At 43.6% G+C, this 26,452-nt stretch overlaps 1 protein-coding gene and 1 long non-coding RNA gene across 16 annotated transcripts in view; one reads left to right on the top strand and one right to left on the bottom strand.

Annotated features, from left to right (window-relative positions):
* The window catches only part of PLEKHA7 (pleckstrin homology domain containing A7), a 256,276-nt gene extending 251,233 nt beyond the window's left edge, over positions 1-5,043 (bottom strand). For 14 of the 15 annotated variants that reach the window (XR_011649935.1, XR_011649936.1, XR_011649937.1 and 11 more), the window contains exons 1-3: positions 4,374-4,495; positions 4,198-4,274; positions 4,048-4,105 (exon numbers count right to left, since the gene is read on the bottom strand). Coding sequence is in view for 10 of the 15 variants with exons in the window: in XM_058305681.2 (XP_058161664.1) it covers positions 4,048-4,105; positions 4,198-4,274; positions 4,374-4,456 (218 nt within the window). In the remaining 5 variants the exon portion in view is untranslated. Of the gene's footprint in view, positions 1-4,047; positions 4,106-4,197; positions 4,275-4,373; positions 4,496-4,942 lie in introns of those variants that run through there. The other variant, XM_071218169.1, reaches the window with a different exon arrangement.
* Positions 3,986-23,161, top strand: LOC131280058 (uncharacterized). The gene is made up of 3 exons (XR_009187631.2): positions 3,986-4,425; positions 12,757-12,894; positions 18,999-23,161. It is a non-coding gene; the product is annotated as an uncharacterized lncRNA (long non-coding RNA).
* Positions 23,162-26,452: the final 3,291 nt, after the last annotated feature.

The following is a 26,452-nucleotide window of genomic DNA, read 5'->3' as shown; positions in this document are numbered from 1 at the left end:
GACTAAAGTAGACTTACTGTTATTCTACTAAAGACTTATTATTATTCTAGCAATGGAAGAAATTTTATTATTGATGTGGAGGCAGTGGCTACTAGAAGTTCTGAGGGCAGGGAAAGGGAAAAGCAGGTATAATATGGGGCATTTTTGGGACTTGGGAATAGTCTTGAATGACATTGTAATGATGGATACAGACCATTATACATCTTGTCAAAACTTACAAAATCGTGCGGGAAAGAGTCTAAACTACAATGTAAACTATAGTCTATGCTTAGTGACAAAGCTCCAAAATGTGTTCATAAATTGTAACAAATGTACCACACTAATGAAGGATGTTGCTAATGTTAGAAAATGTGGGAGGGGTAGGGAGAAGGGCATATGGGAATCCTCTATATTTTTTATGTAATATTTCTATAATAGCAGTATCTCTTTAAAAAATTTTAGAATTATACTTTTTAAAAAGGAAAAAAAACATATTCTAGGGTGCTCGCATGGTTGAGCACCTGCTTTGCATATATGAGATCCCATGTTTAGTCCCTGGTACCTCCTAAAAACAAAGCAAAACAAAACAAAAAACAAACTCTCATTGGGGAGCAGATGTAGCTCACTGGTTGAGTACCTGCTTCCTATGTAAATATAGTCTAAATACCAGGAGAAACTGATGCATCTTGCAAACTTCACACAACCTTCCTGCCCATAGATCAACGAGGGGAAAAAATTAGCCATGACAATCCTTTGTCCCTCTAAACTTAAGGAGCCATATCAGAGGAGGGGAGGGGAGGGGAGGGGAGGGGAGGGGAGGGGAGGGGAGGGGAGGGGAGGGAATGTCAATCTCAAATATTCAAAAATGTTCACAGCAAATTTTTTTTAAAATGCTTATAGCAAATCTGAGAAAGCAAACTGGAGCAAAACATTGAGAGGGAGAATGTTAGTCTCTCAAGAAACTGTCACAAAAGAAGGTAGGAAATATAATCAGCTACCACAAGGGATCCCGCTCCCCACATAGCCTGCCTCAGAGGCAGGGGATGCTGTCACACACTGCTTTCCCCCAGGCCTGGGAGGTTTCAGTGAGGCCCTAGGGGGTAGGGCTTATTAATCACCAGGGACTTTACAAACAGAGTTGTCATAGAAGAATCAGCAAGAGAAAAAGGGTGGAAGGCTGAGACTGTGGCTTGAAGTCTACACACTCCCACAGCAGCCCAGATCAAGGCTTTACCTAGTATAACACTTGATGGAAAATAGAGAAACCATTTTCTGGGAACACTCCCCCCCTCACGACATCTACTGACCTCCTTGCACTGAAGCAGGTTCACAGCCTTCCTTCCTGTCAAAAGTGCCCTTCTCGTGTCTGAGACCATCAGAGACTTATGCTCTGGATCTCATCCCTCTCACCTCCTCAGGATCTCAACTCCAGCAACTGTCTCTCTCATCTCTTTCCTGCATCATCCATTTCTCCCTCTCTAATGGATCATTCTCATCACAACAAAAACAGGCCCTAGAATCTCCCACTAAAACATATAAACAAAAGACACCCCTTAAAGCCACATCACTCTCCAGTTACCCGCTAACATTTCAACTCCATTTTCCAGCAAAACTACTTGAAAGATCTGCCTATATATCCTGACTCCACTTGCTCTCTGCATATTTTCTCTTTCACCTACTCCAGTCAAGCTCTGCCCTTTAAGCTTCTGTGTCCATTCATTCTCTTGAGTTTTTTCCCACCTTCCAATCTTCTTGGTCTCCTTTGCTGGATCTGCCTCTTTTCCCAACTTCTAAGCACTGCTATATCCCAAGGCCTAGGCTATCTTCTCTTTTCTGTCTACACTTCCTTCCAAGGCGATTTCACCCAATCTATAATACCCCCTTCAGTCCTCTCTCCCCCATGCTCACTATTAAATATACGTACATCTCAAATGTAACAGGGCAAAATGAGAGTTCTTGATTCTCCCCTACCTCAAACCTGCTCATCCCCCCAACCTAGGAATCATCCTTGACTCCCTCACAGACCATATCCAATCCATCAGGAAGGTCTGCAGATTCTACTTCCTAAATGCAACCTGGATCTGACCATTTTGCCCCATCTCTAGTGCTACCATCCTCAGTCAACCCTCCACCAAACTTGCCTCCAACTGCTCTCCTACCTCCTGACAGGTGTCTGCCTACAATCCATTCTCTTTGCAGAAGGTATTGTGATCTTTTTAAAAGAGAAATCAAATCATACCATGCCTCTACTTAAAAGCCTCCAGTGACTTCTTTCTGGGCCTAGAACAAAGTTTAAAAGCTCCTTTCCTTAGCTCCCAAAGCCTTACATCATTATCTCTTCCTACCTCTACCTCTCTTAGACCACCGCTCCCTTGTTCACGGCATTCCACCCACACTGGCCTTTCCACCCCTTGAACATGAGGCTTTTTCACGCCTTAGGCACTTGCACTGGCTATTCCCTCATCCTGGTGATGCTTTACTTCCTCATCAATAGTGTCCTACAAATTTTAGCTTAAATGTCACATACACAGAAAAACCATCCCTGATCTCCCAATTCCAAGCTACTAGTCACTTGATATCAATTCACCTTATTTAAATTTGCTCCATGTAGGTAACATTGTTTATTTACTTAATTATTTGCACCCCACACACAATTAGATTGCAAGCTCCGTGGTCTGTCTTGTTCACTTCTGTAGTCCCAACTTCTAGAGCAATGATGCTGGCACATAGGGGGAGTTTAATAAATATCAGTTGACCCAATTATGAGGCCACTAACAGAGGGGTCTGTCTCAGCCAACTCCCCCACCTGCCCTTCACAACACAGCTGGGCCCCAGGCACCTCATCCATCAGTATTTCAATCAACCAACTAGTGGGGGGCTCCTGCAAGAGTTCAAACCAGCAAGGGAGGCTCTAAGGTTTCCAGGATTGTCTGTGAAGATCCCAGCTTCGAATCTGCTGCTCCACTACTTCCTAGCAATGTGTGTTTGTTTTCAAGTTGGTGAAAAAGGAATTCTGACTTGCACTCCCTTAAAGTACTCCCAGTACTAGTCAGACCACCCTTCAGACCTTTGACTGGTTCATTCATTCCGTGAACAAACATTTACCGAGTGCCCGCTCTGTGCCAGGCACTGGGGCAAAGGATCAAAAGCAGTTTCTGCCCTTGTGGAGCTCACAAGCCAGCTGGCTGAGAACGCAAGCTGTAACACAGGTGCGTGCCCTGGAGTGAGAAGTGAAAAACACTAGTAGTGTTAGAGTGTGGACGGCGCTTGAACTTAATGCCCTCGATCTAATTTCTACACACCCAGATCTGGCGTGCTAACCTAGCCAGTGGGGCAATGCTCCAGGGTTTTTGCCTAAAAACTCCGCTAAACTAGCTCAGGCAGGAGTAAATGTGCAGTTCGGCACCGGCTAGAGAGTGTTGGAGGGATTTTACTGGTTGATCGGCGTCCCTCCCCACCCCTGCCTCACCGCCCCATCCTGCGCTGAGGTGGGGGGGAGGAGGGTGCGGAACGGCTCCGACTCTTCCCCGCAGTCCGAGAGAACAAGGCCAAAGGGGAAGGCCTCCCCAAGCAAGATTCCCTTCGTCGCCCCCCTCAGGCCCGGGATCCTGAGCCGAACTCCTTGTTCTACTCTCTCACCCCTGCCCCATCCCGGTCCCGACACGCACTCGAGCCTCTCCGCGCAGCCCGAGACCCGGGCGGGAAGGCGTGTGCGGCCCCTACCCCTCAGCCCCCGGATCCCGCCGGCCAGCGAGGTCCAGAGCTCGGAGCGTGCAGCCCCTGCCCCAGCAGCGGGCCGGCCGGATTCCGGTCCGGCGCCCGCGACCCCCGCCCTCGTCCGCCGCGGAGATGCGGGCTCCACCCCGCCTTCTCCCGCCACACAACCCCGGCACACAAAAACACCGCACGAGTGCGCCCGCGGCGCTCAGCGCGCCAACTCGCCCGGGTCCCCGCGGGGAAGAGGGAGCGGCAGGGGGCGCCCGGCGCGAAGCCGCCCCGACCCGCCGCCGCACAGGTGCGGACGCGGCGAGCCCCCCAGGCCCCGGCGCGGCGGCGCCGCTCACTCACTCGATGAAGTAGCTGGCGCCCTCCTCCGTGAAGCCCTCCTCCCAGCCGCGCGGCAGGTCTGCGGGAACGCGAGAAAAGTCGGGTCAAACTTGGGCGCGGCGGCGCGCTGCCCCCCAACGCGCCCCCCACCCCGGCCGGCCCGGGGCCCACCTGAGCGGATCATGTGGCCCGAGTTGACGGGCTCCCCGGTGCGCGGGTGCAGCCAGGTCGTGCGGCGGAGCTGGTCGCTGCGGGGAGAGAGGTGCACCTGTTAGCGTCGCGCTCGCCCGAGGGACGCCCGCACGCCGCCCCCGCCCCGCCCGCAGCCCCGCGTCGCGGCGCCGTACTTGATGAAGAAGACGCGGCCGTCCCGGCACACGCCGTAGGACCAGGGCTCAGGTAGAGTGTCCCGTCCCGCCGCCGCCGCCATGTTCGCCGAGCGCGGAGCCGCCGCGGCCGCCGGGGGGCGGGGAAGAGGGGGCGGCGGCGGCGGCGCGGGCGCGGGCCCCTGCCGCTCCCCGGGGCGCTCCATCGCCGCGCGGGCTCCCCCGGGCGCGAGCGCGCGGCGAGCTCCCGGCGCCCGGAGTCCCCGCCGGGCCCCAAGAGTGCGCGGCCGCACGGGACGGCCGGAGCGCGGCGGCCGCGGCCTTTGTCCCCGCGCCTTCCCCGCCCCCAGCCCGCAGGCCCGGGCGCGCCCGCCGCGCGCCCCTTTGCCCCCGAGGCCCGGGCGGGGTGGGGGGGGGGAGGGTGGCGCCGTCGGGGCATCCTGGGGTCCCGCGGCAGGGCCGGAAAAACTTTGGGAACGGCGCGCGCCCCGCGTGCCCCAGTAAACCCCTCCCGAGCCCCCACCGCAGAATTTCCCTCCGCCGGGAACTGTACTTATCTCTGAACCCTAGAACCGTAAAGAGGTCACTACCGTACTCCGGGCCTCAGTTTCTTCCTCGGTAAAACAAAGTTATTCACTACTACTACATGGAACCGTTGCGTAGACTGACTCAGGTAACAGTGGTGTAAAGTGCTTACTTCGGCCCTCGCACCTGGTGGGTGGCTCTATTCCTGCTGGCTGCACCCGCGCACCGGGGCCACGTGATCCGCTCGGGTGGGCTATGGGCGTTTTCCTAAGTTTGCAGCTGGGATCTGAAGCAGGAAGGTGACTTTACCCCCTCTCCCCCACACACCTGCAGTGTCAGGGATCGCAGGCTTCCACCGTTAACCTTGTCCAAGTAAGAGAAAGAAGGGCTGCTGGGGGCGCTGAGCTGTACCTCGACCATCTTTGGAAGAGGGGCCAGCCAGGTGGGGCCTCCAGTAGGGCTCTGCAAGGCTCTTTACACAGCTGGCACCTTCTATTCAGGTCTCTGCTCTCACCTCGGTCTCCCGGGGAGCCCTTGCCTGACCATTCTGTTCAAAGGAGTCTTCCCCTCCTTTCGTTTTCTGTTTCATTACTTATTTTCACTTAATTGGCATTCTCACTTGGGTGTGTTTGTTTATTGTCTTGTTTGTTTGTTGTGCATTAGTTGTCCCCACCCCCACCCACACACTAAAATGTCAGCTGGATGACAGGAGAGGCTTGTCTGTCTCATACACTGGCATATCCCCAGCTCCTGGCACAGGGCCTAGAATAGTGTCTGGCTCACATATGCATTCAATAAGTGCCAAATGAGTGAATGAAACACACTCCACAGTCAGGCACCCCAGCCCACTGAGCATGGACAGAACAGGAAGCTGGCTCTGGACAAGTGTCAGGCCCAGACTCCCAGGCTGACATGAAAATGAGATGGTATACAGTGTGGGAACTAGTTATTCAGAAAGTCTCCTGGACAAGGTGGAATTAAGCTTGGTTCTGAAGCATGGGTCAGGTTTAACCTGAAAGAGAGCACCCCAGAGGGGAGGAATAGGAAAGCAAACATATTTGTGGGAGGGTGCCCAGTGTTGAGGAAACCATGGAGGTACCCTTCCCTGGGCACAGACAGTGGTATTGGGGAAGGGGGCAGGTATGAGTTAGAAGAGAGAGCTAGGTGTGGTTGTGTAGCACCCTGAACACTGTCTGAAGGAACCTCTTGCCTCTGAGGAAGTTCTTGAGCAAACGACATGAAGAAAGTCATGTTTGTATTGTTAAACATTAATTTAAAATAATGCAATAAATGGGCAAAAGACATGAACACATAGTTCACAGAGAAGGAATACAAATGTCCTTTAAACCAATGAAAAAATACTCAACCATCTCATAAAATAGGAGAAATGCACATTAAAATTAAGAAAGATACTTTTTTTTTTTGAATATCAGATTGGCCAAGATATGTATTATAGAGAAAGGCATTCTTGTTCATTGTCGGTGGAACCATAAAATGGTTCAACCCCTTTGATGGGCAATTTGGCAAGAGAGATCAGAATGTAATGCATATACTTTTGACCTAGTAATTCCATTACCAGGACTTTAGCCTATATTAGTGCTCACACAAGGCACAAGACTGGTGGTGTACTAAAGTATTCACTGCAATGTTGTCAACAATTACAAAAGACTGGAAACAACCTAAATGTCTATCCAAAGAAACAAATAAGTTAAATTGTGACATATTCCTACAATGGAATGCTATGCAGCTGTTTGAAAATGAGATAGACCTCTACTGATATAGAATGGTCTCTAAAATATTAAGTGAAAACGCAAGATGCAGAACTGTGAATATGCTGTGCTATTGTTAATAAAAGATACAGTTCCTAGATTAAAACACAAGAAACGGGCAGCAGATGTGGCTCTGGTGAATGGGCTCCCACCTACCACATGAGAGGTCACTGGTTTGGATCCTGGTGCCTCCTAAAGAGGACAGTGAGCTGCTGCAACGGGCAGGCCCAGCAAGCTGACACAGTGAGACACAAAAAGAAAAGAGCATAATGGGAGACACAGCAAAAGCAGGGAAAAGAAGTTCCCTGTGCCTCCTAAAGAAGACAAGCAAAACAGTGAACTCTCACGACTGGCAGGTGCAGTGAGCTAATGTAACAAGATGACACAACAAGAATGAAGCTTCACTAAACAAATTCTATATATCTGTTACTTTTGTACCTATCAACACTTTTAAAGACTTACAGACAGTCACTGTGGATGAAAACTAACAGGCGATTATCAGATAATATAATACAATTCTTCAATAAATACTATGATAAGAGATACAGTGACCTTATCTCAATGCCAAAAAATATATTTTGTAAAACCCAATGCCCACCACTCATTTAAAAAATTGTTAGAAGTTAAAATAAAAAATCACAACAATATAAAATACTAATGAGTGTGCAGAGAAACTCTATCCCTCATACATTGTTAGTGGGAATATGAACTGGTACAACCACTCTGGAAAACAGTTTGAAAGTTTCTTTTAAAACTAAACATACACATACCATATGACCCAGCAACTGTACTCCTGACCATTTATCCCAGAGAAATGAAAATGTAAATCCACACAAAAGCCTATACATGATTATTTGTAGTAGCTTTATTTTAATAGCCCAAAACTGGAATGAACAAAATGTCCTACAATAGGTAAATGGTTCAACAAACTGTGGGACATCCATACTATGGAATGTTACTTGACAATAAAAAGGAACCAACTATTGATACATGCAACAACTTGGATGGATCTCAAGACATTATGCTGAGTGGAACCAAAAGGTCATGTATTGTGATTCCATTTACATAACATTATTGAAATAAAAATATTATATCAATGGAGAACAGATTAGTGGTTGTTAGGAGTTAGGAATGGTGGGAGGAGGGTTGGGTGTGGCTGTAAAGGAATAGTATGAGGGAGCTCTTCATGGTGATGGAACAGTTCTGTATCCTGATTGCAGTGGTGGTCACACAAATCTATACATGTGATAAGATGACAGCACTATACACACGTATTATCCCAATATCAATGTCCTGGTTTTCATATTGTAGTTACATAAGATGTAACCATTGGGGGAACTGGATGAGGGTACCCAGGACCTTTCTGTTCTACCTTTGCAACTTCCTGAGAATCTGTAATTATTTCAAAATAGAAAGTTAAAAAAAATATGTTAAAAAATTGCAAATAAACCAATGTCTTTTGAGAGTGTCTCAGACTTACACATTCTTTAACAATGCAATGTTAAAACATTCTCATTTTTAAAAACTAGTAATCAGCACACCTATTATTTAATGTTTTAGAAGTTCTAACCAATATAGTAAGACATGAAACAGGAATAAAAGATTTAACTATGGGGAGGTATGGTGGTTTGAAGCTGTAGGTACCCCCAGAAAATCATGTTCTTAAAGCTTATCCAGGGATGCGGATGTGGCTCAAGTGATAAGGCCTCCATCTATCATATGGGAAGACTCCAGTTCAATCCCTGGGGCCTCTTGGTGAAAAAGAAGAAGAGAAAGCATGCCTGCCTGGCAAGCCAGTGCCCATGTGGTGAGCCAAGTGCCCACGTAGTGAGCCAAGTGCCCATGTGAATGCCTGCAGGGCGAACCAAGTGCCTGTGTGGTGAGCCGAGCCGAGTGCCCATGTGAGTGCCACATGGTGAACCAGGGCCCGTGTGGTGAGCCAGTGCCTGCGCAGTGAGCTGAGTGCCCGTGTGAGTGCCCATGTGGTGAGCCAGTGCCCACATGGTGAGCTGAGTGCCTGTGCAGCAAGCCAAGTGCCCCCGCAGTGAGCCAGTGCCTGCGCAAGTGAGTCACAAAGCAAGATGATAATGCAACAAAAGAGAGATGAAGGGGAGAGTCAAGGTGAAGCACAGCAGAGACCAGGAACTAAGGTGGAGCAATTGACATGGAACCTGTCTCCACATCAGAGGTCCCCAGGATCGAATCCCGATGAATCCTAGAGGAGAAAGATGAGAAGAGAAGACAAAAAGAGAAATAGATACAGAAGATCACACAGTGAATGGACACAGGCAGCAAAAACAGCAGGGTGGGAGAGAGGGAAGAGAAGAAAAAAATAAAGTGCAAAACAAACAAACAAAAGCTTATCCAGGGCAGTAGATATAGCGCAGTGGTTGAGAACCTTCTTCCCATGCAGAGGTCCTGCGTTCAATCCCTGATAACTCCTAAAAAAAGGCTAATCCATTTTTGTGGTGTAAACTCTTCATAGGTAGGACCTTTTGATGAGGCTACTTCAGTTAAGCTGTGACTCACCTCATTCAGGGTAGGTTTCAATCCTATTTAGAATCTTTTATAGATGGAATGAAAACAAAAAACAGGAAAAGCCACAGGAAGCAAGGAGCTGAAAGAGAAGGGAAAGACCAGCAGACGCCCCCTGCGTGCCTTGCCATGTGGCAGAGGAGTCCAGGATCACCAGCAGTCAGCCTTAAGGAAGAAAGCATGGCATTGATGATACCTTGCTTTGGACATTTTCCTGGCCTTAAACTGTACGCTAATAATTCGCATTGTTTAAGCCAACCCATTTCATGGTATCTACTTTGAGCAGCCTTGGAAACTAAAACAGATTTTGATACCAGGAGAGTGACTGCTGCAATGTGGAAACAACTTTGGAATTGGGTAATGGGTAAAGGCTGGAAGAGTTGTGAGGTGCTTAATGGAAAAGACCTAGATTGTTTTGAAGAGACTGCTGGTAGAAATATGGATGCTAAAGGTACTTCTGATGCGGTCTTAGACAAGTTATAAATGTGTTGCTGGAAACTGGAAAAAAGGTGATCCTTGTTTTAAAGTGACAGAGAACTTGGCAAAATAGAGTTCCGATGTCAGATGGAAAGCAGAATTTGAGAGCAATGAATTTGGACAGTTAGCTGAGGAGATTTCCAAGCTCAATGTGGAAAGTGCAGCCTGATTTCTCCTTGTAGCTCATAGCAAAATGTAAGAGGAAAGGGATAAGCTGAGAACTGAACTCCTGGGCACAAAGAAACCAGAAATTGATGGTTTGGAAAATTCAAAGCTAAGGGATAGTAAGTCCCCTGAAAACAGTGCTCCATGTGAGGGTTTAACTGAACGTGGACTCAGTCAGCCATGTCAGTGCAAGTCAGGAGTGGAAATGCAGTTATCCAGGAAGGATTTGTGGAAAGTTCTTTTGTCTGATCATTTGGACCTCTGTGTACTACATACAAAACTAAAAAGGTTTTTTTCAAGATATGAGTGAATGGAACCACTGGCAGGCTGGACTGAGAGGAACAGAAAATGTCCAAAAATGCTTTGGACATTTTCCTGGCTTCAAACAATAAGACAGTAAATTCCCATTGGCTAACCCAATCCATTTCATGGTACCTGCTTTAAGTAGCCTAGGAATCTAAAACAGGAGGAAATTAAATTATCTTTTTTCACAGATAATATGATATTGTGCCTTAAAAAGTAGAGAACAACCCCAAACTCTTTAAGGGAATTCCAGAACAAGATAATAGAACAATCAGTAGCTCAGTTATTGGACTCTTTTCCCATTATTATAGTAGCAAATATTATAATATAAACAACTTAGAGATAATCCTAGTGAAAAATATGTAAAATATGTATGTGCAGAACCTATGTGATGAAAACACAGAGCCTCCACTGAGAGATATTGAATGGTATGACACCTTTTTAAAAATTTAAACATGTAAAGGTAAAAGAAGGAATAAAAACAAGGTATACACTCTAGTTTCTTTGTAAGATTAAGAAATTTTTGCAATTGCTAGTAACGTAATCCTTTAAATTATTAGCAAAAGTGTCTATATTGAAAAACTAAAAGAATAAAGTCAGAAGACTGACACTCACCAACTTCAAGACTTACTTTAGGGCGGCGGACTTGGCCCAGTGGTTAGGGCGTATGTCTACCACATGGGAGGTCCGCAATTCAAACCCCGGGCCTCCTTGAACCGTGTGGAGCTGGCCCATACACAGTGCTGATGCACGCAAGGAGTGCCGTGCCATGCAGGGGTATCCCCTACGTAGGGGAGCCCCATGCGCAATGAGTGCACCCCGTAAGGAGAGCCTCCCAGCGCAAAAGAAAGTGCAGCCTGCCCAGGAATGGCACCGCATACATGGAGAACTGACACAACAAGATGACGGAACAAAAAAAGAAACACAGATTCCCGTGCCGCTGACAACAACAGAAGTGACAAAGAAGACGCAGCAAATAGACACAGAGAACAGACAACCGGGGTGGGGGGCAGGGAAGGGGAGAGAAATAAATAAAATCTTTGAGAAAAAAAAAAAAAGACTTACTTTAAAGCTACAGTGATCAAGAGAGTGTGGTATTGGCGAAAGACTAGACAAATAGATCAATGGAAGAGAATAGAGAGCCTAGAAATAAACCCACGCAAATACAGTCACCTTGTCTTTGGCAAAGGAGCACAGGCAATTCAATGGAGAAAAGATGAACTTTTCAACAAACGGTGCTGAATTGGACAGCCACAAACAAACGAAGAAAGAATCTAGATGCAGATCTTACAGCTTTCAGAGAAATTAACTCAAAATGGATCATAGACTTCAGTGTAAAATGAAAAACTGTAAAACTTCTCAAAGATAACATAGGGGAAAATATAGGTGACCCTGGGTTTGCCAATGACATTTTTAGATACAACATCAAAAGCATGATCATTAAGAAAAAAATGTTAAGTTGAACTTTCATTTTAAATATCTGCTATGTGGCAGAGTAGCCAAGGATTGCAGATAGTCAGTCTCCAGGAAGAAGCCATCGCCTTGATGATGCCCAGATTTGGAATTTAAAATGTCTGCTCTGTGAAAGATATTGTTAAAAGAATGAAAAGGTAAGGCACAGACTGGGAGAAATTATTTCTAAGACCATACTTGAAAAAACACGTGTATCCAAAATATACAAAGAACTCTTTTTTGTTGTTGTTAGAGAAATATGAGTAATAAAGAGGATTATTACAATCTACTTTATAAGTCCAAATGGAGTGTGTGTCCCATAGGGAAACTGAAGGTCAAAAACACCAGCACCTCTGATCACTTCTGTAGTGGGTCAAGAAGAAGTTCTATACGTAGAGGCTGCAGTTCACTGACACTCTTCTAGGGCAGTTTTTCTCAAAGGGTAGTGTGTGGACCACCTGTGTTGTTACCTATCTGGGTGCTTGTTAAAAATATGCAGATTTCCTGAATCGGAATTTGTAGAGGAGGGGCCTGGGGATTCACATTTTAAAACAAGCACATTGCCCATTTTTATGTACACTGACATTTGAGAAGCCCTGCCCTATGGCGACAACCTTTGCAGCCAATAGAGGAGCAGCAGCCCAGCTGTTTAGGATGCCCCCGAGCAGAATCCCTTGGGGGAGACGGGGATGGAGGCTGGAGGATGGGTGCTGCTGATTGGCGATGGACTAAGGACTCCAAAGTCAGCCTGAGCGGCAGCTGCTGGAAAGACAGAGTAAGGTGAAGAGGTCCTTTGGGCCTAATCAGCATTGTGCACGTGAAGGGCAGGATCAGGCCAAACAGCCAACTCAGCCACCCCAGGGGCTGCTTGATGGAAGGGGTGCTGGAAGTGGGCTCTTTCTAGGGAGAACTGAGGGCCAGGTGAGTTTTTCAAAGCCTGGGATTGGGCTTCCTCTGGAGGGGCCCTGGGGCTGGGAATGAGCCTTAGGTTCTCCTAATTATTGCTCCTCCACTGTTATTCTCCACACAATTTCTATTTACTCACCCTGTTTTGTTTTTCCTCATAGTCCTTATCCCCACTTACATTATGTTATCTAGGCATTTGTTTGCCTCTTGCCTGCCCCCTACCAGAATAGAGCCCCACAAAAGCCGGCATTGACTATTTTCTTAACGTGCAGATCCCGCTGCCTGGAAGAGAGCCTGGCACAGTCACCACTCAACAAATGTTTCTTGGAAGAATGAATGACTGTCCTTCAATTCACATCCCCCAACAACATTGGAGCTCAGGGGAAAGCCTGCCTGGCAATGCTCTAAAGGTTGGTAGCTTCACCTTCCCAGGGAACTATGGGTCTGAGGGCATGCTTGAGTTTAATAACCCCAGAGAGCACTTTTGCTTTTCTGCATCAGTCTTGTTGCCAGGCTGTGAGCTCTCAGTGCAGGGCCTTTTTCAGCTTTGTTTCCCCCGTGCCCAGCACATACACATAGTATGTGCTCAATAAGTGAACTGTTAAATGATAGAAGAATGATTTTTTTCCGACTCCACCCTGTAGTCTCTGGCTGCCTGCCTAGCCCTGCCCCCACTTGAGAGTTATAAAAAATGGTAACCGTTGGCTTTGCCTGAAGATCAGACAGCCCCGGCCCAGGGTCAGGCTTCCTCACTCTCTGTCTGGGACTCTTTTACCTTGTTGTCTTCCCATAAGAGTGGCTTGTCCTGTAGCCCAGCATGACCGCTGTCCTCCTAGGAAGAACTCCACTGGCCCTTGTAAGAAGGGCGGGCTCGGAGCCTCAGGCGCGGGCGCCAGGTGCAATGGGGCCTCTGTCATGCAGCAGGGTCCTTCGCAATCTCCTTGGATGTTTGCTGGAGGCCTCGGTTCCTGGGCCTCACCCTAGGCTGACTCACTCAGACTCTTCTGGGGTGGAACCTAAAAACCTTCATTTTCAACAGATTACCAAGGTGATTCTGAGGCATAAGTTGTCTTATTGGCTAAGCACTTGTGCTTTAGAATTTGACATATTTGGGTCCAAATACAACTCTGCCATTATTAATTGTTCAAGGATAAGTCAGTTAATTCCCTTGAGCTTGTTTCCTCATTTGTAAAATGGAGGTTAATAAAAAGTACCTACATTGTAGAGTTAAATGAGCAAATACATGTGATGAACTTAACCCATGGTATATGGCCTGCGGTACATACTTAATAATGAAAGCTGCTATGACCATGGTGATGATGATGATGGTGATGCTGATGCTGATGATAAGATCAGGATGATAATTCTTCAGACCCAGTAATATGTTCCCTTGTTCAGCCACCCTGATAGTCATAAAGCTGTTCAATGTGTCTCTTTTCTGCTGCAACTTATGCCTTGTTTCCTCAGCCTTTTCGGAGGTTGGAGAAGGGTTAGACTGCCAAAAGCCATTCTTCGTGAACTGTAAGATTTTCAGGGCCTAGTTGGACCTCTGGTCTTTGCTGTTTTGTTCAGAGTGACTGGTGAGACCTTCCAATTCTACCATGCAGAGGTAGTTCATGAGGCTGGTGCTGTGCAGCCTGAGCTGGGCCGAGCCGCAGGACAAGGGCTACACACTGATCTCTTGGCCAGGTTCTGCTCCTGCACTGCGGTCACCACAGCACAGACCGCATCAGCCTGCAAGGAGAGCTGGGAGGTCAGGCAGACATCCTATAGGGAAGGCAGCCACATGGGCTGGTGGGGCAGAGGAGCAGAGAGGAGGCCAGGTGAACGAAGGGAGGGAGAGGAGGGAGGAAGAAAGTCCACAAAGAACTCTTAAACCTCAACAGTAAGAAAACAAAGAACCTGATTACAAAATGGGCAAAAGATCTGAACATACACTTCCCCCCAAAAAAGATATACGCTGGCAAACAAGCATATAAAAAGCTGCTCAGCATTTTACGTAATAAGAGAATTGCAAATTAAAATGAGGTGCCACTACACATCTATTGGAATGACTGAAATCCAAAACACTGACTACACCAAATGCTGGAAAGGATATGGAGCAATAGGATCTCGCATTCATTGCTGGTGGGAATGCAAAATCATACAACTACTGTGGAAGACAGTCTGGCAGTTTCTTACAAACCTAAACTTAAGCTTGCCATGTGATCCAGCAATCACACTCCTAGGTAGTTACTCAAATGAGTTGAAAACTTAAGTCCACACAAAAACCTGCCTGTGAATGTGTCCGCAGCTTTATTCATAATTGCCAAAAATTGGAAGCAACCAAGATGTCCTATAGGTGAATGGATAAACAATCTGTGCTACATCCAGACGATAGAGTAGTGTTCATAAAAAGAAATGAACTCCCAAGCTACAGAAAGACATGGAGCAACCTTAAATGCATATGCTAAGTGAAAGAAGTCAGTCTGAAAAAGCTATACATTCTGATTCCAACTATATGACACTCTGGAAGAGGTAAGACTATAGAGATAGTAAAAAGATCAGTGATTGTCAGGAGATCAGGAGGAGGGATGAAGGGATGACAGGTGGAATGCAGGGCATTTTTAGGGCAGTGAAACTATTCTATATGATACTGTAATGGTGAATAGATACAGAATGCATTTGTCAAAACCTATAGAACTATGCAATTCAAAGAGTGAACACCCTAATGTAAAATTATGGACTCTACTTAATAATAATGTATCAATATTGGTTCATCAACTGTAAAAAATGTACCATACTAATGCAAGATGATATAATTGGAGAAACTGGTGGTATGGGAACTCTCTGTACTTTCTGCAGTTTTTCTGTAAGCCTAAAACTGCTAAAAAAAAAAGTCTATTTTTTAAAATGTTCTTATTGTATATTCTAGCTATGCACTACCCAAAACAGCCATTAGTCACATATGACGACTGAGTACTTGAATTATGGCTAGTGTAAATTAATGTGTTCTAAGTATAAAAACATACTAGATTTTAAAGATGTAGTATAAAAATGTCAAATATCTCATTTGTAACTTTCATATTGGTCATGTGCTGAAATAATATTTTGGATATACTGGGTATGATGGTTAGGCTAATGTGTCAGCTTGGCCAGGTAATTGTGCCCAGTTGTTTGGTCAAGCAAGCACTGGGCTAATTGTAGTACAAGGGCATTTATGGACTTTAGTCACCATTGACTTTACTGCAATGGTAAATCATAGATAGCTGGTTATAATTGCGTTAATCAGACAGATTGCCATCAGCAATGAGTGACACTTAACCAATCAGTTGAATGCTTTAAAAGGGGAAGTGATTCCAGCATTGAGTGAGAATTTCCCAGCTCATCTTTGGACAGCCAGCATCTCCCAGAACTTGTCAAGAACCTTCACTGAACTTTCATCAGAACCCTTGGTTGCAGCCTCCCTGTGGAACCTGGACTTGTGCATCCCCACAGTCACGTGAGAGACTCTTACAAAATCACATACTATTGGTAGATGTCTCTTGTTGATTGTTTCCCTAGCAAACCCTGACTAATACACTGGGTTAAGTAAAGTATATTCTTAATATGGTCCAAAATATAAACCATAATGTAAAAATATATATATATATATATTTAACTATATATGTATAGTTAAAATTGTGGCTACTAGAAAATTTAAAGTTACTAATGGTGGCTCATCTTTGTGGTTCAATCATATTTCTATTGGGACAATAGAAATTGTCCCAATTGTTCTAGGGAGCAGATGTGGCCCAAGCAATTGGGTACCCACCTCCCACATGAGGTCCCAGGTTTGGTTCCCAGTGCTTCCTAGAGAAGACAGGCAGACATTGAGTGGGAACAATGAGCAAGACAGTGGGCCAACAACAAGCAGCAAGAGAGGTCCTGGGTTCAGTTCCCTCTGGCTCCTAAAGCAAAAGCAGTCAGACAACAAGCAGCCAATAAGCAAAAATGGCAAGCAGGGATAATGAGCAGACAACAAGCAAAAACAATGAGCAGACAAGAGAGCCATCTCAGGGGTGGGGGGGTAATAGTGTTCTAGCTTCTTCATATCACTCTGTCATGTACCTATAACCTTCCTGCCCATTAGAATTACCTGGGGAGCTTTAAAAAAAATGTCTGGCCCCTATCCTAAGCAATATAATTGGTGTTGGGTGGCATTGGAATTATTTAAAATCTCCCCAGGTGATTCTAATGTAGAGCCAAGGTGAAGACCCACTGCTATAAATTCTAAGGAGTCAGACCTTAGAAAATTCTTTTTCACATTTCTCATTCCATACAATAAAGGAAAGGGACTCTACTGGCTAAGAAAAAGCATTTATTTAAATTGTAAAAAATATATATATAACATAAATGTTTCCAGATTAACCATTTTTAAGTGAACAATTCAGTGACATTTACAGTATTGTGCTATTGCCACCATCCATTAACAAAACTTTTTTATCACCCCAAACAGAAAATCTGTACCCTAAATTAAGCACTAACTCCCCATTCCCCCTCCCTCTGGCCCCTGATAATCTCTAATCTATTTTCTGTCTTTGTGAGTTTGCTTATTCTAGATATTTCATATAAGTGGAATCATGTAATAACTGCCCTTTTGTGTCTGGCTTCTTTCACTTAGCATAATGCTTTCAAGGTCTACCCGTCTTGTAGCATTATCAGTGCTTCATTCTTTTTATGGCAAAAATTATTTCACTGTATAGATACACCACATTTTGTTTATCCATTCATCTGTTGATGGACATTTGGTTCATTTCCATCCTTTGGCTATTGTGTATAATACTGTTATGAACACTGATGTATAAGTATCTGTTTGAGGCCGTTTTCAATTCTTTTGGGCATATACCCAGGAGTAGAATTGCCAGATCATATGGAAATCTACGTTTAACTTTTTGAGAAACTGCCAAACTGCTTTCCACAGTGGTTACACTATTTTACATCCCCATCCGCAATGCACAAGGGTTCCAATGTCTCCACATCCTCCCCAATATTTATTATTTTCCATTTTTTAAATAACAGCCATGCTAGTGGATATAAGTGGTATCTCACTGTGTTTTTTATTTGTATATCCTTAATGACTATTAATGTTAAGCATCTTTTTATGTGCTTACTGGCCAATTGTGTATCTTAAGTAGCATTTGAGTTTAGGTACAAATATGTGGTATCAGTTCCATTCTGAATCATATCTTCTGCAGCTCATCAAAACAAAATGTGAATTTTTGTCAGCCCATTGCCTGATCAAGGAATTTTGTGGTTAATAAAAACAATGTAATGAGTCCCCCCACACACACACCTTTTTTAAGTTTTACCTGACCCTTGCCTGAGTACAATTAGTAATATATAGATAGTTCTGAGGGGTTGGGATTTATAATGGGTTTAAAACATAAGAAAGTTTGTGTGCTTTTTCCTCTTTTCTAATCATAGCATCCTAGGAGGGGGATGAGGCAAGAGTTCTCATCCTCATTTTGAGAGGAGGGAATTGAGGCCCAGAGACAGTAAGTGAATTGCCTAAGATCATGTGACTAGTTACATGCTATAGCCTAGACCCAAAACCGTCTTTTCATATATATATGAAAAGTTGTGAACTTGCAAAACAATCATGCATAATGTGCAGAATTCCCATAGAGCAGCCCTCCACCAACACCTTACATTGCTGTGGAACATTTGTTACAGATTATGAAAGAACACCCTCAGACTATTACAACTAATGGTGGTCTATAGCATATATTTGGTACATTTTTTCCATACCAACCCTCCATTACTAATACAGTCCCTTTTTTGGCATTGATGTAGGACTATTACAATATTGCTGATAACTATTGTCCGTAAGTTACATTAATTGTATTTTTTCCATGCATCTCCATATTCTTAACACCTTTTATAGTGACATACATTTGCTCTAGTTCATAGACCATTCTTGTATTTGTACTGTTAATCACAATCCTCATCCATCTCTGGGTTCACTATGTTATTCAGTCCCTAGGTTATTCTCAAGCTTTCTTTCAATTGACATTTACATCCCTAGACTACCTCTTTCAGCCATTAGTTATACTTACTATAACGTACTACCACCAACTCTATCCATTTCCACACTTTCACAGTCAAGCTAATTAAAAATTCTACACACATTAAGCATCAGCACCCCTTCTCAGCCCTCATCCTATCTCCTAGTAACCTATACTCTAGATTTTAACTCTAAGTGTTTATTCTTCATATTTAATTTATATTAGTGAGCCTATACAATATTTGTCCTTTTAAATGTCTGTCTTATTTCACTCAGCATAATGTCTTCAAGGCTCATCCATGTTATCATATGCGTCCCAATTTCAGTTTTTTCTAACAGCAGCATAGTATTCCATCATATGTATATAACACATTTTGTTTATCCATTCGTCAGTTTATGGACACTTGGGTTTTTCCAACTTTTGGCAATTGTGAATAATGCTGCTATGAAGATCACTGAGCAAATGTTTGTTTGTGTCACTTTTTTCAGTTCTTCTGGATATATCCCTAGAAGATGGATGGCCAGATCATACAGCAGTTCTATATTTAGCTTCCTGAGGAATTGCCAAACTGTCTTCCACACAGGCTGCACCATTCATTCTACATTCCCACCAACAGTGAAGGAGTGTTCCTGTTTCTCCATATCCTCTCTAGCACTTGTCCTTTTCTGTTTTGTTTTTTTAAATAATGGCCATTCTATTAGTTGTGAGATGATTTTCATTGTAGTTTTGATTGGCATTTCCCTAATAGCTAGTGATATTGAACATTTTTTTCATGTGCTTTTTCACCACTTGATTTCACCTTTGGAGAAATGTCTATTTAAGTCTTTTGCCCATTTTAAAATTGGATTGCTTGCTCTTTTATTGTTGAGATGTATGATCTCTATATATAGCATGAAAATCAAACCCTTATCATATATGTGGTTCCCAATACATTTCTCCATTGAATAGTTTGCCTTTTTACCTTGTTGACAAAGTCCTTTGAATCATAAAATTGTTTAAGTTTGAGGTAGTCCTATTTATCCATTTTTTCTTTCATTGCTTATGCTTTTGGTATAAGGTTTAAGAATCCAGCACCTGCCACCAGGTCTTAAAGATATTTCCCTACATTTTCTTCTAGGAGGTTTATGGTTCTAGCTTTTATATTTAGGTCTTTGATCCATTTTGAGTTAATTTTTGTATAAGGTATGAGGTAGAGGTCCTCTTTCTTTCTTTTGGGTATGGCTGTATTAGTCGAAATGGTACTGATGCAAAATACCAGAAATCTCTTGGCCTTTATAAAGGATATTTATTTGAGTAGAAGCTTAAAGTCACAAGGCCATAAAGAGCAAGTTACTTCACTCACCAACATCTGTTATTATGTATTGGAGCAAGATAGCTGCGGATATCTCTACGAGGGTCAACCTTCTCCTTTCTCTTAAGGCTCCATGGGCTCAGCTTCTTCTGACTTCAGTTGTAGGCTAGCATAAGGCTCATCTTTCTCCCCAGAGCTTGTTCCTTTCCAGGCTTTTTCAGCTGTTCAGGGTTCTGGTCTCTTCAGCTACAAACTATCAGGTGAACAGCTCAGCTCTCTCCTCCAGGCTCAAGCATACAAAACTAAACTCTCTGTGTTCTCCTTCTCCATGTATTTACTACCCTGTCTTTGACTGAGCATCCATTTATATAGCCCACGGGGGGGGGGGGGGCAGGGAGAACTGTAGTTGCCCTAATGACATGGTCAAATAAAAACCCTAATCTTGATTTAATAAAGTAAAAGCAAAACCTCTGAATCTAATACAATGTGAAATGATAGAAGTGGATATGGCTCAAGTGATTGGGCTTCCATCTACCATGTGGGAGGACCCAGGTTCGATCCCTGGGGCCTCCTGGTAAAGGCGTGCCTGCGCAGCAAGCCAGTGCCTGTGCAGCAAGTCACACAGCAAGATGATGACACAACAAAAGAGAGACAAAGGGGAGAGTCAAGGCAAGATGCAAAAGAAACCAGGAACTGAGGTGGCACAAGTGACAGGGAACCTCTTTCCACATCAGAGGTTCCCAAGATCAAATTGAATCCCAGTGAATCCTAAAGCAGAAAATGAGAAGAGAAGACAAAAAGAGAAATAGACACAGAAAATGACACAGAGAATGGATACAGACAGCAAAATTTAATTAAGTAATCAAATAGAATTCCCAGAGGAACAGACCAGTTTACAAACACAATCCAATATCTACTTTTGGAATTCATAAACAATACCAATCTGCCGTAATGGCTATCCAGTTCTCCCAGCGCCATTTGTTGAAGAAACTGTTCTGCCCCAGAAGGTTGGGCTTAATAGCCTTGTCAAAGATGTGAGGGTCATTTCTGAACCATGAGTTTGATTCCATTGGTCTAGAGGTCTGTTTTTTTGCACATAGCATGCTGTTTTTACCACTGTAGCTAGGTAACATTTAAAGTCTGGAGGTGAGGGTCCTCCAACTTCATTCTTCCTTTTTAAGGTGTTTCTGGTATTCAGGGCCCCTTCACCTCCAAATAAATTTGATAGTTGGCTTTTCCATTTCTTTGAAAATGGTTGTTGGAATTTTTATCAGGATTGCATATCAATTTGGGTAGAATTGATATCTTAATGATATTTAGCCTTCCAATCCATGAACACGAAATGCTCTTCCATTTATTTAGGTCTCCTTTGATTTCTTTTAGGAAAGCATTGTAGTTTTCTGAATACAAATGCTTAACATCCTTGGTTGAATTTATTCCTGAATATTTGATTCTTTTAGTTGCTATTGTAAATGGCATTTTTTCCTGACTTGCTCCTCAAATGGCTCACTAGTATACAGAAACACTACTGATTGAGTGTTAATTTGAATCCTGCCACTCTGCTGAACTTGTTTATTAGCTCTGTTAACTTTGTTGTAAATTTTTCAGGACTTTCTAGGTATAGGATCTTATTATTTGCAAATAGCAAAAGTTTTACTTCTTCCTTCCCAACTTGGATGCCTTCTATTTTTTTTCTTGCCTTATTGCTCTAGCTAGAACCTCTAACACTATATTGAACAACAGTGGTAACTGTGGGTATCCTTGTCTTTTTCCTGATCTCAGTGGTAAAGCATTCAGTCTTTTACCTTTGAGTACAATGTTAGCTGTGGGTTTTTCATATATGCCCTTTATCATGCTGAGAAAGTTTCCTTCAATTCCTATCTTCTGAAGTATTTTTATCAAGAAAAGACAGCTAAGGGTTTGTCAATTTTGTTAATCTTCTTGAAGAACCAACTTATGGTTTTGTTAATTCTCTCTCTCTTTTTTTTTGTTCTCAATTTCATCTGGGAAGTGGATGTGGCTCAAGCAATTAGGCTCCCATTTACCATATGTGAGGTCCAGGGTTTGATTCCTGGGACCTCCTGGTGAAGGCAAGCTGGCCCACACAGCAAGTTGGCCCAAGTGGAGAGCTAGCCCACATGGAGTGCTGGTCCACATGGCAAGCTGGCCCAAGTGTAGTGCTGGCCCATGCAGCAAGCTGACCTGAGTGGATAGCTGGTGCAGCAAGATGATGCAACAAAAAAGAGCACAGGGGAGACAATAAGAGACACAGGAGACTAGGGAGCTGAGGTGGTGCAAGAGATTGAGCACCTCTCTTCCACACTGGAAGGTCCCAGGATCAGTTCCCAGTGCTGCCTAAAGAGAAGACAAGGAGACACAGAAGAACAGACAGCAAATGGACAAAGAGAGGAGACAACATGAAGAGGAGGGAATAAATAAATAAATCTTTTTTTAAAATTTCATTTATTTTTGCTCTGATCTTTGTTATTTCATTCCTTCTGCTTGTTTTGGGAATAGTTTGCTGTTTGTTTTTTCTATTTTCTTCAGCTGTGTAGTTAGGTCATTATTTTAGTTCTTTCTTTATAACGTTATCATCGAAGGCTATAAATTTCCCTCTTAGCACTGCCTTGGCTGCATCCCATAGGTTTTGATATGTTGTATTCTCATTTTCATTTGTCCCAAAATGTTTATTGATTTCTCTCACAATTTCTTCTTTGACTCACTGATTATTTAAGAATGTGTTGTTTAATCTCCATATATATGAGTTTCCCCCTTTTCTGCCTTTTGCTGATTTCCAGCTCTATTCCATTATGATCAGAAAAAGTACTTTGAATAATTTCAGTCTTTTAATTTATTGAGATCTGCTTTGTGATTCAAAAAATGTTTATTCTGGAGAAAGATCCATGAGTACTTGAGAAGAATATATATCCTGCTCTTTTGGGGTACAATATTCTGTATATGTCTATTAGGTTTAAACCATTTATCAGGGAAATGGACTTGGCCCAGTGGTTAGGGCATCCGTCTACCACATGGGAGGTCCGCGGTTCAAACCCCGGGCCTCCTTGACCCGTGTGGAGCTGGCCCATGCGCAGTGCTGATGCGTGCAAGGAGTGCCATGCCACGCAGGGGTGTCCCCGCGTAGGGCAGCCCCACGCGCAAGGAGTGCACCCCGTAAGGAGAGCCGCCCAGCGCAAAAGAAAGTGCAGCCTGCCCGGGAATGGCGCCGCCACACTTCCCGTGCCGCTGACGACAACAGAGGCGGACAAAGAAACAAGACGCAGCAAATAGACACAGAGAATAGACAACCAGGGGAGGGGGGGAAATAAATAAATAAATAAATCTTTAAAAAAAAAAAAAAAACCATTTATCATATTTTTCAAGCTCTCTGTTTATTGATCTTCTGCCCAGATGATATATTCAGTGATGAGAGTGATGTATTAGTGTCTCCAACTATTGTTATAGAGATATCTAATTCTCCTTTCAGTTTTGCCAGAGTTTGCCTTCTGTAATTTGGGACATCCTGGTTAGGTGCATGTGCATTTATGATTGTTATTTCTTCCTGGTGAATCACCCTTTAATTAATATATAATATTCTATCTTGTTTCTGATAACAGCTTTTCTTTTAAAGTCTATTTTGTGGAGTGCGTGTAGCTCAGTGGTTGGGCACCTGCTTTGCATGCATGAGGTCCCAGTTTCAATCCCCAATACCATCTAAAGAAAATAATAATAAATAAAGTCCATTTCAGCTGATATAAGTAAAGCTATTCCAGTTTTTTTGTTTGTTTGTGTTTTGTTTGTTTTGTTTTGTTTTATTTTTGTTACTGCATGTGTGGATATCTTTTTCCAGCTTTTCACTTTCAGTCTTGTAGACAGTATATAGATGACTCATATTTTCATGTCCATTCTGCCAATCTGTGTCTTTTGATTGGGGACTTTAAACCATTAACATTCCATGGAGAAATAAATGCAGAAATAAATACAAAGGCAGTTCTTACTTCACCCCTTTTGACCTCTGGGTTTTATCTGTCATATATTATTTTGATCACTCTTTTTACATTTTTAGTTAATTTTATTGCTATAATCTTCATTTCTAGACTCTCTTCCAAGCATCTCTATCCTGTCTTATTTTTTCAGGCTGTAGCACTCCCTTTTGTATGTCTTCCAAGCTGGTCTCTTGGTTACAAACTCTCTCAGTTTCTGTTTATCTGAGAATATTCTAAATTTGCCCTCATTTTAAAAAGACAATCTTGCCAGATATAAGATTATTGGCTGGCAGTTTTTCTCTTGCAGTATCTTAAATATATCATACCACTGCCTTCTTGCCTGCATGATTTCTGATGAGAAATTAGCACTTAGCCTTATTGGCATCCCTTGTATGTGACACATCACTTTTTTTCTTGCTGCTCTCAGGATTCTTTATCTTTGGCATTAGACATTCTGATTAGTGTCTTGGCATCTGGTTTACTAGATGTATTTATTCTGGGTCCAGTTTCACTCTTTAGTCTGGGGCTTTCTATTTGATTGGCTTTGTGCTACAGCCCTTCTTTGATACTTGGTTCAACTTAATTTGGAACTTTATAGTGGTTTGTGTTTAGCCAGTCTGATTTTTTTTCATCTGTTTCTTGCCCTTTCTCCCTTTCTGGTTACATAGGAGGAGCTGAGGATGTAGTTGGTACTGAAAGTCACTGAGGCCAAGCTGGTTGCATTGCCCCAGCAACTCATGAGTCTTCTCCCATCTTTCTCCCCTGCCAGGAGTAGGGATGAAACCACAGCTATGGGCAGTAATCCAAGCTGTGCAGACCAAGACCATCTGTAACTCCCCAGAAGGACTGATGAAACTTCACACCCCTTCCTCCCCTGCCTGGGGCAGGGATGGAGCCAAATGTGTGAGCAGCAAACTAAGCCAAGTAGTAAAAACTGACCTCAGTTCCCCAGGTAGAATGATGAAGCACCAGCCCCTACCTCCCCTGCCTGGGCCCAGGATGGAGCCTCAGGAGTGCCCAACAACCTAGTCCTAGTGCAAACCCATCTGTCTTAACACCTGTTTAGGGCCATTTCAAACCTAATTATCTTGAAACACATCACTATCACCTGTGCTAAAAGGTGCTTTGTGGCCAGAGCTTGATCTACCCTGTTGAAGGACTTTATTTTATACTAGATAGTTCTTCTAATGTACATGACACTAAAACATCTACTTGAATGCAAAATAGTTCATATTCAAAGATATGATTCGTCAACCAACCATGTGCCCAAGAATTTCAGCTTCCAGGCACCTACTAGTTCATTATTCTTCCTGTAAAAGAGTCTTCTTGACTATCAAGGAGGCAGCATAGGATGGTGAAAGCAACTGTGACCTTGGGCATACCACTTAACTTCCCCTATTTTTAAAAATATCTGTTGGCAGTAGACACTGAAAAATCCTAGAGCTTCAATCGTGCATGCCTTAGTCTGTACCCTCAAGAATTCTCACATATGGAGAGGTGAGCCCTTTAAGTTTCAGAAGAAAAGAGCTGCTCTAGGATAGGCACTGGGGAGCAGGGACTTGCACATAAAATACCCAGCACAGTCTTTTAAAGATTTATTTATTTATTTCTCTCCCCTCCCCCCCCCCCCCGCCCCCCACCCCGGTTGTCTGTTCTCTGTGTCTATTTTCTGTGTCTTCTTCTTTGTCCGCTTCTGTTGTTGTCAGAATCTGTGTTTCTTTTTGTTGTGTCATCTTGTTGTGTCAGCTCTCGTTGTGGGCGGCACCATTCCTGGGCGGCTCTCCTTGCGTGTGGGGTTCCCCTACGCGGGGGACACCCCTGCATGGCACGGCACTCCTTGCGCGCATCAGCACTGCGCGTGGGCCAGCTGCACACGGGTCAAGGAGGTCCGGGGTTTGAACCATGGACCTCCCATGTCGTAGACGGACGCCCTAACCACTGGGCCAAGTCCGCTTTCCCCTAATACCTCCTGAAACAAGAAGATGAGCAGACACCGAGAGTACACAGCAAGTGCAAACAATGAGAGGAGATAAATAAAATAAATCTTTAAAAAAAAGATTATAGGCCAGTTGTTTTGTGAAATGCCTCTCATTTTAGGTTTGTCTGATGTTTCCTTGTGATTAGACTTAAGTTATGCATCTTTGGCAAAAATATCACTTAAATGATGTATTCTTCTCATATCTTATCAGGCATTGCATGATTTCAATCTATCCTGTTATTGCTGATGTTCATTTTTATCACTTAATTAAAGTGGTTTCTGTGAAGCTACTCATTTTCCCTTTGTAATTAATAAGAATTATGTGAGGAGATACTTTGAAGTTATGTAAATATTCCATTCCTCATCAGATGTTCAATTTATCTATTCATTTTTAACCTACTTATGGATTCCTATTTTATTCAACAGGTCATAATGTGTTACCAGCATTATTTATTTATTTATTTATTTTTAAAGATTTATTTTTTATTTATTCCCCCCTCCCCCCCGTTTGTCTGCTCTCTGTGTCCATTCACTATGTGTTCTTCTGTGTCCACTTGTATTATTGTCAGTGGCACCAGAAATCTGTGTCTCTTTTTTGTTGCATCTTCTTGCTGCGTCAGCTCTCTGTGTGTGCAGCCCCACTCCTGGACAGGCTGCACTTTTTTCATGCTGGGCAGCTCTCCTTATGGA

This window comes from Dasypus novemcinctus, chromosome 10, assembly GCF_030445035.2.
Source record: "Dasypus novemcinctus isolate mDasNov1 chromosome 10, mDasNov1.1.hap2, whole genome shotgun sequence".
NCBI lineage: Eukaryota > Metazoa > Chordata > Mammalia > Cingulata > Dasypodidae > Dasypus > Dasypus novemcinctus.
This window is presented reverse-complemented; position numbering and strand designations above follow the sequence as displayed.